General features: G+C 38.0%; 1 protein-coding gene across 1 annotated transcript in view; it reads right to left on the reverse strand.

Moving 5' to 3' along the window:
- Positions 1-17,812, reverse strand: part of CCDC73 (coiled-coil domain containing 73) — a gene marked incomplete at both ends in the record, with an annotated part of 53,142 nt that extends 35,330 nt beyond the window's left edge. The window contains 5 exons of the mRNA XM_079537018.1: positions 902-995; positions 1,230-1,312; positions 8,623-8,804; positions 13,672-13,804; positions 17,567-17,812. Of these exons, the coding sequence (XP_079393144.1) occupies positions 902-995; positions 1,230-1,312; positions 8,623-8,804; positions 13,672-13,804; positions 17,567-17,812 (738 nt within the window). The remainder of the gene's footprint in view (positions 1-901; positions 996-1,229; positions 1,313-8,622; positions 8,805-13,671; positions 13,805-17,566) is intronic.
- Between the last annotated feature and the right edge of the window lie 3,779 nt (positions 17,813-21,591).

The following is a 21,591-nucleotide window of genomic DNA, read 5'->3' on the forward strand; positions in this document are numbered from 1 at the left end:
AGCAGCTGTCTGCTTACTGAACTTTGACTACTGTCAATGATTCTGCATTTGGAAACAACTGGGTCACAAATTCAAGTTAAATTTCATACTTCTTAGCATTTTCATCTCACTTAAATCTCCAGAATCAGAAACACATATCAGCTTGTTCCTTTGAAGCTCCAGAGTTTGACATAAGTGCTCTCTCCAAGTCCCTAAAACCTACAAGTCATTGGTTACATTGGGTTTGCCATATGCAAATTAAAATCCAAGCATCAAAAAACAAAAAGCCAACACAAAACAATTTCAGCTAGCTAACTCTAAGTCCCATCTTTCTACAAATGGTAAATTGCTGTTAAGGTCTGGGAAAGAATAGAACCACCCCTTTTGGACCCTGATTAAGGACTGCAATGCTATGTTAAGGAAAGCACTGCTGCTCCTATAAATATAAAATGTTTCCTGTTTCTGTGTGCACATATATATCTTCTGGGGAAAAAAAGCACATAATTGGAATTATTAATTTAAGATGGTTAGGATGAACTCCAAGAAGAAATAGTCTTCCTTTACTACTAAGATGTTAAAGATCCCAAGATCAAGGATAGAGCTGAAGTTATTGTTTTTTCTGTGATCATAAAATATACAGAGTGAAGCCTTTTATCTTGTGACCCAGTGCCAAGGGTCATAGGTTTGACTGTATTTGAGAAAGGAACTGATTTCCTATGAAAGCATAACCTCAGGAACCCTTACCCTAAAAAGAATGTTAGGCACTGTACTGAAAACTTCGTTCTGAGTTAAGGGTGACAAACTTCTGAGTATATCTACCTTGTAAGTTACTGTTAAAAAAAAAAAAAAATGTATAAATATTAGAGAAAAAACTTATAGTCAAAATACTACAAGTTGTTTGTGCAATGACCATGGCACTAACCAAAGCCAGGCACAGTACAGAGCTGTTACTATGTAGCTTCCCCCATGTTACTGTGTCAAGTTTCCTTGTGTTCCATTGCTCCGATATTAACACCCTTTTGACAAAAGATTGCCAGTCATGCCAAATATTATGATGAGATTCTTTTGTTAAGCAGATTTTTAAATTGAGCACAATTAAAATCAGTACTAAAGCTACAGCATGGCTAGACAAACTACTGCCTACCACATTTCACAATTGTAAGTGACAAAACGACTTAAGAATTGTATCGAGCCACAATCCAAATTAGTATTTTAAAACCAAATCTCAGCAGCTGAAAGACAAAAATCACATAAAAGTTACCTTCTGCCACTCGAGTTCTTGTTTCTCCACAACAATTTTACTTAATTGATCTTCATAATTGATCTCCGTTTCCTAATTAAAAATAAGACAGTTACCTACAAATCAAACACCAACATAGTTTGTCTACTCTTACTGCTCCTTCTTTACAATCCAGTACACAGAAGTTACTGTACACTGCGCTTATATACTGCACAACCAGAAGGAAACAGCAGATCTGCAAGTCTTCTGACTGAAACAGCTGAATTAATAACAGATTGATGTGAACAGCAGAACATTATGAACTAGGATCCCAGCTCTTAGTTGACAGAAGCAGCCCGCTCTTCATAGATCTTTTGTTCTGCACCTTACAACAAAACCAGGCTCAAAGGCAACAAAACAGACTCAACTTTACTTCACAGCTGAAAAGTGACTGGACATCCTGATGAAGGAAGCCACTGGCTAGTCAATTAATCAATGCCAAATAATCACAGCTAAATCAGAATCTTTGGGATACCTTAATGACTGCACAATGATTTGACTCAGAGCACTGAATCTCTTCTTTTTATCCCCCCTTTTTCTTTCTTTTTGACATCTCTCAGCAATCACATCGTTATAATGGAAAGTGAAACATTCATCGCAACCTTATGTGCCAGTAAGTCTTCTGACCTGCCAGACTGATACAAAAATTGAAAAGAATTCCTGGATAATCACTTGCATTTTTGATAAGGTGAGCTACCTGCAAAGAACACGACTAAAGGCCAAAGGTTCTCCACCATCCAGGAGATGGAGCAGCAGCCGTTCAGGAGGTGTGCTACATCACCTGTTTTTAGAGAACTGCCTTGTCAAGAATCAAATTATTACTGTGATAACAAGATATACCTGCTGTAATCACAACTGTGAGCAATTTATTGTTCTCCCAAAACATTCTGGCACTAAAATGAGATTTTTCCTAAGAGGAATCAGTTTCCCCTGTGTTATTTTTATTTTCTCTCCCAAGCGCTGTCCTCCTTTTACAAACACAGTGCTGAAAGGAAGAACAAGTCCCCTCCCAAAAACAATGACAACAGCATCTACACCTTAGATGCAGATGATTATAAGCAACACCCTGCTCTCCTATTACATACGGCCAAATAATGAATATGCTTTAAAGATCTAAGACTGTTCCTGTCCCAAAGCAGGTAATTCAAGCGTTCAGAAATGCAATTCTCTCTGAAATCCTGTGCAAATGAAAGCGTTAAGCTTTTAAGAGAACACTTGCAGTGCCTCAACTCGCGCGTGGCTGTTTAAAGAAGATTCTGCAACATTTTTTCACCTACTGTAGTATTTGATTAATAGTCTCATTACATAATCAATGGTAATAAAATGGCAAAACAGGTCCCAAGATGATTTAAACATAGGCTTTTGATACTGACATCTTTTATAATTTCCAGGATGAAAACTGATATCCTTATTTAACATACAGTAAGCAAGCAGATGTGTGCCAAGAAATAACATACACTTTCATGCACAAGATGCTCCTCTTAAGTAAGAGTTACATGCTGGATGTAAAAGCACACCTCAAAACTCATGTGAACCTCACACAGAAAATACCGAACACGTATTTAAAATTAAAATCTGTTTCACAGAGAACTAGCTACATTTTTTAGCTTTTATTTCCCTGCTATGTACCAAGAGGGTATAGATAGAGAAGAAACCTAAAGATTTTCAAGACTTAGCGTAAGAAATACATTTAACATTTGGAAAAAGTAACAGTGCCTCAGTTCTGTCTTCACAAATCATACTTCGGTTATAATGATTGTTTTCCCTTACTCATCTATAAACAATAAATAGTAAGATATTCTCCTAAAAGCAGAGTAGGCTGACTTATAGCTTCTTACAGAAGTGCAATCTTAAGCAGTTTAAGCTCCTAGGCAAGAAATGCTATTAAAACAATGCATCATTAGCAGAAGTTTTGTACATTGTAAGTCTGTCAAAAAAATGATCCTTACCCTCCACCTCTGTGCAGACACCTGCATATGCAGTGGGCAATTAAGCTGGGAGAAGGAGGTGGCAAAAATATCACTGATTTCAATGGTTGTTGGAGAGCAACCGGTATCTATCCACATTAAACTTACCATGAAATAAAGGGAAAAGAGTGGAATATTTTAAAGGGCAGCAGCAGAACATACATCAGTGTTACTAATTCCTGACAAAGCAAACTTACATTCAAATCAACTGGGATGGCTTATATCAATAAGTTACCAAGCCTTTAGTAAAGATAAAAACAGAAGTTGGTTTATTACAAACTAACAAAAAGGCTTCATGTAAAAAAATAGGATTTACAAATTATTTGTAATCAAGTACACACATACACCATTTCTGTTCTAAAATGTCTAAATATTTTAAAATTTAACGAGGACACTAAAATTTAACATTTTACAATTGATCTAGGAAACAGCACGTCACATTTTAAAGCCCACTGATAAATAGTCACCACTGCATCTATACTGAGCCCTTTACATTTAACTAAATAAAGTCTGAAAACTGCATTAAATTCCATTTCAATTCAGCCCTTTGCTTTGAATACTAGAGAGGACAAGAACTGAAGTTCTCTATGTGAGCAACACTCCTCCAACTTACTCCCAGATTATAATGGAAAACCTGCAAGCTCTCAAAAATGTGTACATATACGTAACTACTGTTGAAAAAAACAATAAACATCGTAAATACTCAAAGTGAGAATGACAATTATATGCTGAAAGTGTTCTCATGTGAAATCGCTAACAATTATAAGCCTTATCCATCATTTTTACTTCTTTCTAAGGACATTTATAGTTTCCCCATTTTGAAGTGAAAGCTTTTAAAACTTGTGAAGTGCTTTTTTTTTTTTTCCCCTTAAGAAGTTCCAACAGCTGTTTAATAGGAGAAAAACATTTTGTTATACTTGGGAGCATAATGCCGTATATAACTTTGATGAGGTATCAAAAAGCCACAAAACCTTAAAAGTGCTCATTTTTTATTAGCTGCCTTAGGACTACATGGATTTAAGGGTTTTTATAAAAAGACTACCATAACAATAAAAGAGGAGTCATTTGATGGTTTATTTACTCATTATAACCTTTGGAAAGTGTCAAGCGTTGGTTAAAGTGTTTGCTTCAGGCTGCAGTTTTACAAGACAGGCTGTGGATTGGTCAAGCCCCCTCGATTCCTGACCCTGAACAGATTTAGGAACAGAGTACAGCTGGCTCATGTCCAAGCAGCCAAAACTGCTCCTAGGTACTTTTATTATCTTTTTCAAACTCATAACCTACCTCCTACGAAATTGCACAGCCAATTTCTCATGCAGCTCAATCAAATAGTACTCATAGGAACTACAGTTTATGATTGTTTCATGCTATAATTAGAATATCCTCCATGAACTAAACAGTCAAACTTTTAAAAGACTGCAAAGAAATGCGTCAAGTTTTGACCTCAGGACAAATGTTAAAGGCAGAGAAAAATATCACAGCTTGATTCCAGTTTTCATTTGTGACGTTACATTTTTGGCTCTTCATAGCTATGACACTTAGTAAAAACCTTCAGTAGCCATACACATGCAATTTAGTCTCAAATATTGTCCTTCAGAAGCACACTATCAACTATTTCTTCACACGAGCAAAGAAACAGGGGATGTATCCCAGTCATCTGTTTTCCTTTGAAAACTTTTCACTGCTCTGCCCATCATGTGGCAGTTTATCTGTAGTTAGATCTTTAAATTCTTAACTGGCACTCAGTGTCTTATCTCCAACTTCAAATAGTAAATTCCTAATCAAAAGACATTTGCTAACAGGAATTAAAAGCTAACAGTGCTTATTGACTTGAATACCTCCTTCCCCACCCCCACACACCACCAGGGCACAAAACAAAACAGACATTTATTTCTGCAACAGTTTCACTCAATCTCACAGTTTTGGCCACTAAACTATCATTTCACTTGAACAGTCCACATAGCTACCACAGGTGCCTCTGGTGCCCTTTTTAACTTCACAGCATTCTCCACATTTGAAGGCTGTACTCTCACAGACCACCCCTCAAAGCAGGTGTAGCATGGGATTAGTTGCTGCCATTTTAGGTCCAGATACAGTATAACCAATGTGATCATAGCTGGCAAGCCCACGAATGTTTTAATATCTCCACTAACTCAAGCTTAGACTTCATGGTTTGCTCTTGCTGATAAGCAAGCTTATGGTTTCATCAACTTCCTTAATAACGGCAAACACCAATTTATCTTCTGAGTATAAATGGCATTTTTAAGTACTAACCTCCAGGTTTCAATGTGCATCTCAATACCGAACCCCACTTGCCCATATTACGTGCAAAGCAGTGCTAAATCCATCCATTGGCTGTGCTAGCACATGCAAATACACCTCTGTTCTAGAGTGGGCTAGTTCAGGTACCCTTGAACATGATGGCATTAAAGCATCAGGCCTTACAGAGCCAAGAAACAAGTTACAGGATCAACAGTACTAATGCTGTGATGTTTCAGTCAACGGCAGGAAAGGCCACCACAGGTTCTCAGGCATGGAAGCGGGTCACTGCATCTTGCCTTTTGCATCCAAGAAAAGCTTTAGTACATTTTTTAAAATCAGCACTAAGATTTCATCTTCTCTATGTTCAACTGATCACCAACATTGCTTCAGCTGTTACCAAAGGTGCCTGTATTGCATGCTACAAAAAAACATTTCTGTGCAAACAAATCCTTGATTTACATTCGCATGCTTTTTACTCCATCTGGAGAAAGAAACCTATTCAATACACAGCATCTAAGCTTCCTTGTAACTCATAATCTTTGCCTTCAAATGCACGGTCAGCTTCCTATCTGTACTTCAGGAAACACAAGAGCCTTCCAGTTTCACTTACTGCACAGAGACTTTATACTGTTAAATAGATGACATTTATCTATTAAGAAAAGAGTTGCCTCATGTTACTCAACAGAATGAAACCAGCTGATTGCAGAGCAACACTGAGAGACTCTGGAACAAAGAGAAAGAGCTCCACCACAAAAGAATCACTGGGTTGACCGGTGCTGCTTGACTGGGACAACTAGAGCAGCAAAAAGAGAAAAGGACATTCAAACTCTACTCCTGGAGGAAGCAGGAATAATAGTTTAAGTAGAATTATGAAGTTAAAAGCTACAAAAAAAAAAAAAAAAGTCATACTAGGAACAAATACTCTATTAACAGCCTTAACAGCCTAAGGAATAAAGTGAAGCTGTACTGAGTACAGTATTTTAAGCCACAGTGCCTAGAATAAACGCAGCTACCACTGACAATAAATGGAATTTCATATCTAAGATGGCAAAGCAGTCACTACTCAGAGAATTTAGAATTATGAGTAAAATCTCTAAATTACTTTGGAGACTTTAATTACAGTGATATGTTTAGCAAAGAAAAGTGAGAAACAAAGGAAGTAACTCAACACGTTTATTTAAATAAGCACATCTGAAAAAGTCTTGACTTAATCCTATGGTATCAAGTTTGGACCACAACAAGTCCCTCAAAATATTTTAGTACTTAATGGTTGTTTTTTTTTTTTTTTATCTGTCAAGCTTTGCACTGACTGTTTCATCTGCAAATTTATTTTTATAAATTTGAGTTCATACTGCAGTATAACCAACAGTGCAAGGCAGCTTATTAAACACAAATACACATTAGTTCCCCTTGTGAAGAGAATCCTGTCTAAGTGACAAGGCCAACAACAGGAAGAGAAACAGAAGCAAACAGATGTAAGATTACTCCTCTAAGGTCAGGCCACAGGTCATAGACACAACTGAGAGAAAACCCCACAGCACCTGGCTGTGCTGCCTCCACTGGACAGCATTTAATGAAGATTTTAATTTACTGGATTTTATGAAGATCCACACAAGCAATTTCAGGGGAACAAAAAAAAAAAAAAAAGGCAAGAGAAGCAAGAAACAGCAGAGCTTTAACTTCATTTGCCTGTTTAGCAGGTGACAATGTTTTAATTAAGGTGTTTGTTCTTGTCTGTAGGAAAACCAGCACAGTGCAAAACAAGAACTGTAATTCTGAGTAAGCACTGCCTTTTTCTCAGTGCTGATTATAAATTCATAAAATAACCCTTGGATTTGTACCAGATTTAGCTATAAATTCAGGAAAGGATCTTGTGGAATCATTTGAAAGCAAGAACATCCATAAAATTTCCACTTAAAAAAAAAAAAAAAAAAGAGGTACTATGCATGGCCATATCATTTCACAACCCTTAGTTGTTCATAATGTCGAAGTTCTTTATTCCAGTTTTCAATGATACTAAGCAAGCTGCCCTAAATTCATCATTAAAGCCAATAAAATGCATGCAGAGACACTTTTAAGTTCTCAGACTGAGTAGGTGTCAAATGATCAGCTTTTTTTGACAATTCTAATTAAAAGCAGGTAAAATAATTTTAAGGATGAAGGAAGGTACAGGCATTTTAGAAACTGAGTGACATCTTATCTATGAAATTGGCTCTCGGCATTTGTAACACAATAGAAGTGCACCAGTGACAGCAGAGCAAGGACCCAGGCTGCAGCAAGTGAGGATTTGCTCAAATGCAACAGCCATGGGCACAGAAACAAAGGAAAGACAATGTTTACCTTCAGAAGGCTGCAGGTGGGCAGGGATCTCCAGCAAGACACCCTTGCCTCCACTGCCAACCCTTAAATGAGGTCCGGGAAGGGGTGGATCCTGGCTGCATGCCTTTCAATCACTCAGTGCATTGCACACACCTGAGCTCCCCTGGTTGGCCCTGCCTTCCCACCAGGTGCTCAATCACTGCTTCAAGCTGTGACTTCGCATTTCTGCTACAGCATTAACATCAGTTTTGAAAGTAAAGACTCACTCAACCAAGGAAAATCACTTACCTTCTTGAGAAAACCTTGACTAAAATGAGTCACTTACTCCTGTGATATGGCAGACACAAAAGAGACCAAACAAAACTATCCCCAAAGATGAAGCTTTATGACACTAAACAGACTCCAACCAAAGGGATTAAAACAGCAAACACAGCAAAAAAGCAACCAGTGTAAATGAAGTTTAGCTAACACCTTCTGGCACACTCCTGTATTTATCATGCCGGTTACACCCTACAGACTTTTTAATACGAAAAATAAATAGCCAAGGCTAAACATTGCCATTGGGGCAAGAGTCTAGGGATCAAACACAGTGAATTTCAGAATTAATTCTGCACAGTGCAAGTGTTTCCTTGTAAAACCTACAGAAAATTTCAGTTACAGTCACTGCCTTAATGACGTGCAACTTTAAAAACAAAATTACAGTTGGTGAAGTCTTTAAAATACAGTGTGAAACTGACCCATACCTCTGCAACATTTTCTATGATGATAGGCAGGAAAACAAAATTAAAACATCCAAAACAAGATAAACACATTTACCCTCCTTATACGCAGTTCTTCTATAGTCTCCAATAAACTTGTTTTGAAGTCCAAGAGACGAATGGAGAGCAATGTCTCTGATGGACTCTGAAGAGTGGAGTCCAGCGGCTGCATTTTAAGGTCTTCATCCATTCTTAGTGCTTGTCTGCAATGGAAAAATGTACATTTTCTCTTTGGTTGATCTTGAAGAGGATATTCAAACAATAAGAAAAATGCAAATAAATACATTTTGCAAATAGTAAAACTACTTGTTAAAGCCATTATGCAATCTTACATTTCCATTTTAAATTAATGTATGGTACTGTTAAAAAAACAGCAAAAAAAACCAAAACAAAACCCACCAGCTCTACCATCAATTCACAGTATTCATTTACTTGTCTCTACGTTTTGAGCTTAGATTTTTGTTTTAAATGAAGACCACAGTGAGCATGAAGTAGAACTTTATTTGTCCCCAGAGCTACTGCCCTATGCAGGCATGAAGGTACAGAAAATAATACATCTGGCCATTGAAAGGCTTAATTTTCCCCAGCCTGAGATTTCAAAAATAATAATTCAGGCTCAATTTTGAAGGAGATCTTCCAACTGACAATACTTGGGATTTCTGACTCTGACCTTTCAGAAGAAAACTTTCCTCTTCTATTCCCATGAGATCTAGTACTGATGTTTGGGCTCTGAACTAGTTCCATCAGCTGCAGTCAAGCAAGGAGCTGCACTCACTTTCATACACATCTCTAGGGACAAAGCTCATTTGTTAGTGACGTCAGGGATCATTATTGTACTTTTGTCAGTTCAGTCAGCATTTGATTTACAAAATGCACTCTCCATACTTTATATATTTCATTTGAGAACGAACGCCCAACAGCCCACCTGAATTAGCCCAGTAACACGCACTGCTTCCGCGCGCTCTCCCGTCCCGGGACGCATTCCATACGCTCAGCACTGAAGAGGCAGGGCACAGGAGTTACGACTGACCTGGCCACTGCCACAGAGCTCTTGGGAAGGAATTCCTGCAGGAAGAGCAGAGACCTGGTCTGTATCATGGGGCCATAACAACTACAAATCAGGACTCGCCGCTTTTTCTGCTGTTGTCTAAATAAAACCCTAACATAGATCAACTTTAAGCTGCTTGCTCACGGGTAATAGATTGATTCCCTGTTCAGTTGCCCCACCACAAAAAGTTATTTCAACTAAGTTACTGAAAACACGTTTTTGCTAAAAACAAGAAAAGACCTGGCTCATTTATGTCTTCCACCTTAAAACATAACTAATATTTACTGATATTTGTTTATTACTCAATGTGAAATAGTTATTTAAATTTCTTTTTCAGTGTCAAAATGTGTATGTTTGAAGGATTTCTAGGGGAGAAGAGATGAATAGGGGTCCAAATAAGAGCCACATACAAACAGTTACCACTTTGGGCAGCCAATCTCTTGTATCAACATGCACAGAACATGTATTGTGGCCAATCTGCAGCATTTTAGGCAACATAGGCCTATTTTGTTACTTGTGAGGGTGTTTGTTTTTTTGTTTTTAAGTAATTTTTTAATATTAAAAAAGACCTTTTTAGCTAAAGTGTTTAGAATCAATTAGATCAGGCCCCCAAATGTATTTAGCAATTCTTTCTTCCAGGCTCTCAACATTGTTCCTTACCAATAGATGCTGCACCAGTAATTCACAAAGCATAAACATTTTAAATGCTGTATCAAATACTGGGAAGTTATCATAGCTGCAAGACTAATAACAGAACACCATGCAAAGTAAATTAAACGTTAATTTCAAATCGGAATCATCCCATATTCTGATCTGTAGGGTAAGATTTTGTGCATAAAATGTTAAGACATGACACGTGCTCTAATTCTGCTCCTGTCAGCTCCAATTCAACACTGGAGTTCAGGGATCCCAAAGCAACGGGCTTTCATGGGGCAGTACTGCTACCACATGGAGAATCCCAGTATCCTGTTTTACCAGAGGGGATGAAAAAAAATCACTGTTCTCGTGCAAAATCTTGACATGGAAAAACGATGGCCTATTTCAGGCCCTCAACCTACCAAGTTGGGTGCATCTGAATTTCAGTCTTCCCATTCAAGTCAACCAGTAGAAGAATGCATTTTAACCTTTGCACACTGGGGTTTGTGATTTTCTTTCCCATCACATTTGAGAATTGCTTTCTTAGGGGAATATTTTCAAGCCAACGTTACACTCTAAGGAATGAAGGACAACAGGCCTCAGGCGTCCCTGGGCTTTCCTTCAGCTCACTGAGCTCAGCAGGAGCACTGGACAAGCAAGACTTCTCCTCCCTAAAGCAGTGAGTAAGGATAAAGGCTTTCCTGGCTGAAGCTCATTGAGACTTCCCCCATCCCCTCACTGCAAAGTTCCATTTTCTCATGTGCAATTTGTACTGGTTCTGCCGCAAGGAAGTCAGGCTGCTTTTTCTAAGGCTGCAACAAAATGCTTCACAGCCCACTGCTGAAAACTGCAGGGCTCAGTATGTGCTCTATGAGCTCCCTCCCCTCTGAGCTGAGCGCTGACACTCCTGGGGTCTCCTCCATCAGAGAACTTTGTTACCTGCTAAGTGCATCACCCTATGCTTGAAAGAAACAAAACCATACCAAATGTAATAATGAAGGCACAAAATTAAATACTTAAAGATAACTAACATATACTCATAAAACGCCCAACTCTGATACATTAACATAGCTGTCTACAAATACTCTGCAAACACGTGATAAATGAGTGTCCTTTCGACAGAGCGAGCACAAAAACAGTTCTTGTGCAACTAGAGATATTCCTAATTAAGTAGATACTACTTCAACAACTGCTATCTGTCAGAATACTTTCAAAATACAAAACACATTCTGGAAAATGCACCCCCAAAATTCTAAAAAATTAATAAGTGAAAATGATTAAAGTTCTACACTTGAAGCATTTACTGCAGTTGCTTTTCTGTGTTTCTCTTCGCGCTCAAGAAAATAAGAACAAAAATTACTTTTTAAAAAGCACATTATAAAATCCATTTAAACACAATTTTAAGTGCCATAAAGGGCTTTCTATACTTCGAAAAGCACTTATTAAAAATTACATCTTAAATACCCTACACCAGAAAGTAAGTTAGCCCATAAGCCTGATAGGGGTCAGGGTAATAACACAGAATGAACAAATTACACTGTCATTCCACTTAAATTATTTAAGTTATTTAATTTGACCTGTAGATAGTCTCTTGTCTTCTCATCATGCCTGACTTTTAAGTGGGAGGTCTTCATTCATGATGATCCTTTAATGGAAGCAAAGCTTTCTCCATTTAACCCATGGTGTTATCAATCATGTACAGGGATAAATGAGGCTGTAAGATTTTGCCAGTATCACAAATGACACTGTGACCCGAGGCCAACATCTTTATTTGCTTCTCCAGTGATTCACTTCAGCAGATATTAACCAATTTTATAATCCATGAAAGGCAAAATTAAAGGACACCATCCATAAAACAGAATAATTCCTATCAGCAACAAAGTGATGTCTGTATTATCTTATAAATTATACGGCCATACAGTGTAGTAATGTAATGAAGTAAAGATGGTAATAATCAAATGCCTAGGGCAAATGCTAATATGCATTTAATCACTCAGCATGAAGCCATTTGTCACTACAGTTGAATGCATGTGTACATAAAATACATGAGTCACGTCCTTATTGTTATAGTATAACAGCATCAATTTCACACTATCATTTTACCACAATAACAACTGGAGGTTTTGATATTAACTAAAACATTCAAACACCAGAAGTGCAACTGACAGCAATACCTTTAAAAAGAACTACTTTAAAGGACATTCCTCCTGGTGCCATTCAACTTAATACTTCTGAGCATTGTATGTGTGCAGAATTAATTTTGGGGTCTTTTTATTTCATTTCATTTTTTAAATAAAACCCTTTAACAGTATTCTAGTAGCACACTGAGTGGCTGCTTAGAAACAGGGTAATTCATGGCATTTTAGCTAAGGTTGCATCAGTTCTTAGTACGTATCATCCCCAATGAGTAATTATTGTCACTTACCTGTTTAAAGGTATTTACAGATACACAGACACAAAGGATAGCATTAAGAAAATCAGACCTTTGCGTTTAAAGGGTTTGCATGCAGGAGGAGATGAGCTGAAATGTAAGCATCAAATTCCATACTTGGTGAAATACAGGAATCAAAGACATCAGCAAAGAAGCTTTACCTTCATTAGCACAGTGACTTCTGATCCAAGGACTGACCACAACATGGCTACCCCATCTGATGGGGAGACACTGATGATAAGAAACAACTCCACCACCCATAAGTGTTGGATGTGGCCCCATAAATTTACCATTTTAACTGTAAGAAATGTGTCTGTGACTATTTGCAAAGAAAAAGAAACAACCCAGCACCAACTGAAAGAAATTCCTGCAGATACATAAAGCATCCACATGCACACAGTCACAGCAAGTCAAGGGCTAGAATTTAAATCTGAATATGCTGTTACTGTAATTTCAAGATGTCAGCAATGCAGTGGAACCATCAAGGTAGCTTAATGTTTAACAAGCACACTGCATATTTTCTTACAATCAAGTAAAGAATAGAATGCTGTCCAAATAAGATGCTGACCAAATAATTCCCTGACCAAAGGAGATGTTACTGACATTAAAAAGACAGACAAAATAAAATCACATGGCAGAGGACAGCATTGCTTCTACAATCCCTGATGCCCAAGAGAGTTTAACTGTACTGCATGATCCATTAGAAGATAATGCCTCACATATATATTTTCTCTTTCTGAGGACTCTTTTTTGACACTGTTGAAATACCTGCTTTCATTGCAAAGAAAATAATAAACAGATTTTACTAACCCATTGCCATCTTCTTTTAAAAATACCTGACAACTTCTAGTCAATTTGTAATAGAAATTAAGAAATTAGGCAACAAGCATGCAGGTGTACCAAATGGGCCTTAAAAAGGCCTTTACAGAGCCCAGAATCTCTGTGAAGATGTATGAAGTACTGTGCCTGCGGGGAAGGAAGCAGGTGCTCACCATTCTCCAGATTCCAATCATCAAGTCTGTCCCACACCTTGGTTGCATAAACCAGATGGGATTCCACTATGAGAAGATAACCTACTGACACAGTGACAGAAGATTTGGACAGTAAGACAGTTTGGTACATCTCCTACATAGAGGCAACAAGATGACAAGACTAAAATAAGCTACACCAGGTAAGAGCTGTAGACTTACTCCAAATCCATCATTTAAATATTTATCTGAGTTAACATCTATTTTACTGGATCAAGAAAACTACAGCATATTAAAGGCTGTAATTGACAAAACATTATTTGTAGACAGCACCCTCCCTACCACGTACGTACGTACGTACGTGTGTGTGTGTGTGTGATGGTGTTCTTTTTTCCCCATATTAGATCTGGAGAAATTCTATGGGTAGGGTTATTTTTAAGACTTTACTGGATGAAAACTGTTTTAATGCAGTTATATTTGATATTATCTTAATCCATTTTTTTTAGTTTAGAGATTTATAGAAAAGGCATTTTTTGCTTTCGGTAGAACATTGTAATAATTCTCTTTTATCCTACATCTTCCAACACCCCTACCCCTTTAGGAAAAAACACTGCCTTTCAGAAAATGCAGCAGATAGCAACACAACCAGCTGAGCAAGGATTTGCTGTTGTTTATGACAAGGTAATATTGAAATAGGACTCCAGAAATGCTAAAAAAAAAACACAACAGAAAACAACAACAAAAAAATCTAAGATACCTGTAGTTGGATTACCTTAAAGTAAAAAAATCATTCAAAGCATGGGGCAGACTTGCAATTTTCAATGCAGAAAACTCTGATTTACTGAATTTCATAGAAAGCCACGCAGCACTGTCAATGTAATGCACTAACACTGAAGTACTACTTGACAATGATTTTGATTCTGGATAAATGTTAATTCATACAAAAATACCATAGAATGTTCCTTATCCCTTCACTACACAGATGTGAATTTGGGGAACATACACCATTTAAGAACAGCTGCCCTGGGTCAGGCAAAGGGTCCTTCCAGCTCACTAATTTATTGATAATACATAAAAGTCCAGTTGTAACTCTCCTCTACTAAATGGAAGAGAACAGTAATTCTTCTCCTTGACCTTGCAACTACAGGATTCTTAAATTAGCCCAGAGCACTAATTTGGATCATGTGTTGCTTTTTATAGAGTCAAGTACAACATTCCTATCAGCACACAATTTATGTTTTGACAGTATACCTTAGGGATTGGTGGAACCAGGCTGCTTCGAGGCTTTTGGGGAGAACACAATCCATCTTTATTGATAGATTAATAAGATTTCGTTGTATCTACTCTTTTTCATTTTTCACACTTAATAAAATTAGAGGTTATGCTTTTATTAATTTACCTTAAAACAGGACAGAATTATTCAGAGGGCTCATGACAAATTCTGAATCCAAGACTGCCATTTTAACGTATTGCTAGTTCCTAATGGAAGGAAAGATGTTACTCTTCACTGCTCTAACAGATGAAGAATTAAAATAACAGTTTTGTTCCATGTAATAGATACTCCATTAGTCAGCACATTCTATCCAAGAAAGATTTTTGAACCTGCTGTTGTTTCCTCTTTCCCAAGGGAAAAAACAAGCAAATAAACCAGCCCCAGTCACACCAAGCCGTCCTCATCTGTTCTATTCAAAGCTTCTGGCTCAAATTCAACTACATTTGTTTACATTCAAAGTGAGCAAAGATTTTCACTCTGGGAGCTGTGAACTTCTTCTCAAGTTGCCTCTGTCAAAGGAAAGTAGGGTATCCAGAGCATGGGGACAGAGTAGGCCAACATTACAACCTTAATAAAGCACAAACTGCTGTTTGTTGTACCTCTGTACAGCGTACACAAACGAAAGTGAGGCAAACTGAACCAAACACATTCCTGAGAGAACCAAACCAGTGACCCAGAAAGCACATGGGAAAGTTCCTCTAAGTGAGATTCTATTTTATTTCATCTGTAAGATGAGAGTTTAAGTAACCATAGGCATTTCAATCAATCACCACAGTGCTCCAACGCAGCTTTTTTGGATCAGAATCCAGTGAGTAACAAACATGGAGCTGCAGTTAACGTAACTTACAGTTTTTGAACTTTTGTCTGGTACTCCCCAGTTTGTATTGCCTCCTGTTGAATTCTGGATGAAATTTAAGAGAACTGAACTAGTTGTCCAAGAACTACTTTGCTTTAGATTTGCATTCCCTCTCCTCAAGAATTCTTTTGATGAAAATTTATAATCTTCCAGGCATTAAAAGAAAACAAATAAAACAAGTTGATAAAATTCACACATCATGCAAGTTGGCTAAAAGGTCTAACAAGCACAGAACTGTCTGGATCCTTACCTTCTTTAATAATAGAAAAAGTGTACTGTATCTGTCTTTGATAGGACAATACTATGTTTGTTTAGTTGTTTTTCATGCACAAGTAAGAAAGATGACAAAAGAGAAGGAGAAACATCAAGTTATTTCAGGTAAAATTTCAGGGAAGGTAGGACAATTGCATTAGAAATATGGGTGCATTTGCAATGTGCTGGTAACGAGATTAAAGTTTCCTTCTCTTGCTAACCTTTCCATTCCAATATTTTTTCAATATTTAGCTGATGCACTCAACTATTTTTATAAAGGCACTGTTCAATCTATATTTTGTTTTGTTTTAAAAAACACAGTACAGCTTTCTGTCAGTCTTGCACACAGAGTGATTCAAAAAGCAGCTTATGTTTTCTTCTTTAATAACAATAGTGCCACCTAGTCGACAACCTAATGAACTGTGCTGGCCTGACGCTGTACTGTAATTACAGCTGGAATCTCTGAATAAAATTGAACTATTGAACTGTTTCCTAAAAACATGTATGCACAAGGATGTACACCAGTAGTTATCTGTAGTTAGAGCAGTGAAATAACTACATCAAGTATAAAACAGGGAAATACTGGGGCTCACTACCATCAAGTAAGGAATTAGTCTATACTAACAGATTTTCACTGAGGACTGTACAGAAGAAAAATACATTATTAAAGAAAGATGTCAGTTACAGAAGCATCACTCAGAACCATGTTGAGCTGTGGCACTTCTTCTCATTAAGGGGAACAAAGGGGAATAAATTGCTTGCTCTCTTTGCCAAATCTGAACTGGAAAGAAATCAGGAGAAACACTGGAAATCTGCAGTGTCCTCAAGAGCAGCACTACTGATATTTGGGAATATAGTGATATTCCCAAAGCATTGGAAAGGAGCTGTTTTGTATTCAGAAAAATAATGTGCTTTTTTTTTAAGCGTGCATAACAAATGAATACTTTGAGCAATACTCTTTCTCCACAAATTCTTCTTGAACCCCACTTATGCCAAACTGCTATTAAACATTATGAGACCCTCATGGTAAAGCTCCTCAAGGAAGTAAGCTGCTCACAGAATCACAGAACAGCTTGAGCAGGAATGGACATGAAAAAGGACCAAGCTCCACTGCCCTGCCACAGGCAGCACTGCCACCCACTACATCAGGCTGCCCAGGGCCCCATCCAACCCCACCTCAAAGGCCTCCAGAAAATGGACCTCCACAGCCCTTTGGCAACCTGTTCCAGCGCCTCGCCACTCTCTGAGTCAAACATTTTTCACCTACCACCAATACTGCCCACTCAGCAGCTCCAAGAGGAGCTCAGAAGGACAGCAGCAGGCAGGGATTGCTGGAGCTCTGCCTCCTCCTCAGCAGCGCTCCCAGAGACTGCCGACGCAGGCAGCCGTTCTCTGCTCCCTGGGTGCCCTGTCCAACACCACAGCTTCATGCGCCCGGGGAGGCAGGAATACTCTGCGCTTTTTTCCCTCTCAAGATACACAAGAGACGACATGACAAGATATTTTACTAGTCCTACTCAGTAAATATTAACACGTACATACCACCAGCGCAAGGTGAAGCAGGCAGGAAGAGGAAGGAAACGCAGGGCCAGCCGGCCGCAGCCACCACACTGCGCCCACTGACGCCTTCCCGCCTCACCACACGAGGGCTGAGGAGAGCTGCGCTCAGCAGCCGCCCCTGCAGCGCTCACCTGTCTCACGCCGCTTTGTGCTTTGGCAGGAATATCGTCTCTGGCAACAGCACAAACTTCCACGAGAGCCTTCCCACCAATATCCTGCTCCATTTTGTTGCCGTGGCACAGAGGGGCACGCTAACAAAATGGCACTTGGCATGGAAACACGGAGGAAGCAAAGAGGCATCACTGAGCTCCTCCAGGCAGGAAAATGGCACCCGCTGACTTCCATCGACACTCACTGAACCACATCTTCAGGTATGGCCCAAATTCTGCACAAGTCTTCATTGTTAATATCCAAGTTCACAGTTGTTATATTTTTTACAAATCTAAACTGCTTTCCTCAAGCTGAGGCTGCGTTAACATTGCCTCCTTACATTAAGGAGAGGCTGCACCAATGCAAGTGTGCTGCCAGGCCCTGCGAGATACTTCAGTCAAGCAAACACAGCCTTAAGACCAAAAAAAAAAAAGTTTCCAGCACTGCAATCCTGACCATCTCTCAAACACACATTTCAAATACCTTAGAATAATTTGATCTTTTTTTTTCCCCCCCAGAAACAACTTTCTTTAAGGCCAAACAAAAAGAATGGCCTCGTTACTCCATTGGAAAAGTCAAGTATATATAGGAATATAAAGCCGATCACAATTTTTCCTTGATTTTTTTTTTCCTGCATTCTTCATTTTCCAAGCTGTTATTATTAGTAGAAAAACAGGACTGGCAAATATCACCCAATTCAACTGATGGCTTTATTGGGAACAGCATGAGACTAAGTGCCCAGCGATGTCTGAAAAACATAAGAGTTAGTTTTGTTCAGCTTTCTTTTTCATAATTGTAGTACACAGAAGAAGCTGATGTAAGAGACTGGGGGCAGGTGAAGAAGCAGGGACTCTTTGGCTGAGTGGATGTATTACATTAATTTCTTAATATGTGAAGGAGTGGATTACCCCTCTAACAGCGATGGGAAATTAGTTTCTTTATTTCTTCATTAAGACTGTGGGAGGGAAATTAATTTTCTACTCTGGTTTTCAAAATTAATTGAATATATCTTTATTAACATGATAAATATGTACACATACTTTTTGGTTGAAAGAATTCTCTAAATTAATCCTAAGCAGACATTTCCCAGGCAGTTTGGTAGCACATAACTTTTTGTTTAGTTTCCTAACATTATAAAACTGATTTCACAAGTCCAATCTGTTAAAGCTACCTATACAGAAGAAAAGCATCTCAAAACAGTTTTTCTAGACTCATTTGTGCAGTATCAGTTGAATAGCATATTATTTATTCCTCACTTCTTCCTACTCCATTATTGTTGTACCTGCATTCCTGCAGCCTAACATGCACCTAAGTGTTTATGTTTTCATGCATGTAAGCGTACCCAACAGAAATTGTCTTTTGATTGCTCTAAAAGGAAAACACGATTTCTGAAGACATAACCCACTTAGCTTGAAGAAAGGGTCTAGATTTGCACTTAGATGAGTTTGCAAAACATCTCCAATTGCTCACTTCACTTCCTACGCAATGTCTTCATATCTGTATTGTACTTCCTATGATGTACTTCCACCATTGCATCGTTATATTATGTTCTTTAGAACTCTTTTAAATACCAATAGCTCTATTATTATTTAGTCTCCTATTGCATAATTACTACAATCATTTCACCTAATATCTTTCATAATCAAAAATGTGAAACACTTTTCCACAGAACTTGGGCCTTTTGAACTAGAACACCAAACCAGTGGTGATTAGCAATTTTCCAACTTCTTGTATAATCAGTTAAAGACCAGATACTTTAGAAAACAGCATGCTTTATTACACAATCTCTGGACTAAACACAACCATATCACAGCAGTCTTGAAGAGCTTATTTCACAAGGAAAGGGAGATCTGTCAGTCCCTTAAGACCACCAAGTCCTTCAGCCTCTTTTGGCTGACAAGCACAAGAAAACTCCTAACAGAACATCTTCCAACTTAATTTTCTCAAGTATGAATCAAATATATTAATCGGGGAGTATAACTTATTGTCTCTCTTTCAATGAGCATTACATTCCATGTTATTTTATGAGTCTCTGTCTCCTTGCATAAATAAGTAATCCTGTCTAAAACTATACAAATGAATGCAAGGTTACCTCCATTCCTTTTTTCTTTTTTCTTTAAGTTGGTTAACAACTTCAACCATCGTTCACAAAGAACTACTGTATCAATCATTTCTTAAAGTCTTAAGAAATAAATTAGAAAATGATTTCTGTGAAAGGGTGCTGCACTTTATGTAAGCTCAAATACAAACTCTAACCACTACCACCACCTCTCAAGTAAAAGCCACAAATTTTTCTGTCTACACTGGGAAATAACATCTTCGTGTACACAATAAAATGATACTTATCATAATGCTATATGCATTACTTATTGCATAATGCATATGCAATACTTATTCATAATGCTATGAATGCAGAGGGTCAAACTGCCTTCACAATCTTTGAGAAACAAGAATATTTAAGGAGACTGTCCCAAGTGATCACCTGGTCTTCCAAATTATTTTCTAGCTGATAATATCATTTATGTGCCAAAATACATTGCATTCATTCTCTAGGTTTAAAAAATTTAAAAAATGTTTTCTAAGTTACACACAAAAGAAAAATGTCCACGTGGTCAATGTTAATTTACCTTTGCAAAAGTTCTTTAAGTCACCTCTTTTATATGGGCTCCATACCAACTGAGTTCTGCTGAATTCTTTTAATTAAACTCTTCTCCACCAGAAAAGGCAGAGACAGACTAGAAGTAAAAAAACAAACAGCAGGGATAAGTTGCAACTGCTCTCCTTCCTAGGAAGTTAATAGGAAGTTCTTGTTTGGTTAATCCAACAAAGGATATCTTAGTTATAGACATCAACTACAGGAATTAAACGTGCAAAGTTTATACTGAACAAAAAAAAAGACAGTCTCAGAAGCATTAACGCATTACTGTTGAACCTGATTAATGCCTTTTAACAAAATAGATCTCTTTGAAAACTGCTGACAACAGCATTACAAAGTACAACTAGGAAAAAAAAAACCAGAACAAGTTCTTTACTTGTTTTGATAATTAATTATCTCATTATTAGCTTGCTAGAAAACCTCAGTCTCACATACTAACCATAGTTTACAAATACAGACTGTATACTCAATGAATATTTGTTATAATTACAAAATAAGCAAGAGAGTTTGACAAAGCAAATAATGATAACAAAAAGAGAATAGACAAAAAGCTTACCCCTATCCTGGCCTCACTCACAAAACTCCAGCAGAGCAGATCTCCAGAAGAGCTCCTTCCCCACTGGCGGCCAGCTCTTAAATAGGTCTAGGAGGAGTGGAGCCAGGCAGCACAGCCTGAATTGCCTCCACCTGTGCTCCTCTGGCTGAATCCTTGCTCGCCTCAGGTGGTCGATCAGAGGTTCAGGCCGTGACTCAGCAGTTCCCATACAGAAGTATACTCAGACTCTTGGTGTTGATACAGACTCGGTAACCTTTCCCCATATATAGCAAAGAATTTGCATGGATGGGGCAACAGTAAGACGTACTTGTCACGTTGTAGGCCCACGCACCCATAAGTCAGATTATAATGGCACGGTGCAAATGCTATGAATGTTTAGAATACAAAAACAATGTGCAGACTTCCAGCCCAAAGTTGTTTCTTTCCTTCTTACCCACGTGAACTTCCCAGATTAAAAAAAAAAAATGGCAGCACAGCTAAAGGTGCCACAACAGTTGTGTAGCACATTACCTGCCTTCGTGAGACATCTCAGCAATTTAAAGGATCTATAGAATCATTTATCCAGCAAAGGCTAATTTATCATTGTGTGGGAACTACTGAGTCACGGCCTGAACCTCTGATTGACCACTTGAGGTGAGCAA

The sequence above is a fragment of the Tetrao urogallus genome, assembly GCF_951394365.1.
Source record: "Tetrao urogallus genome assembly, chromosome: 6".
Classification (NCBI taxonomy): Eukaryota; Metazoa; Chordata; class Aves; order Galliformes; family Phasianidae; genus Tetrao; species Tetrao urogallus.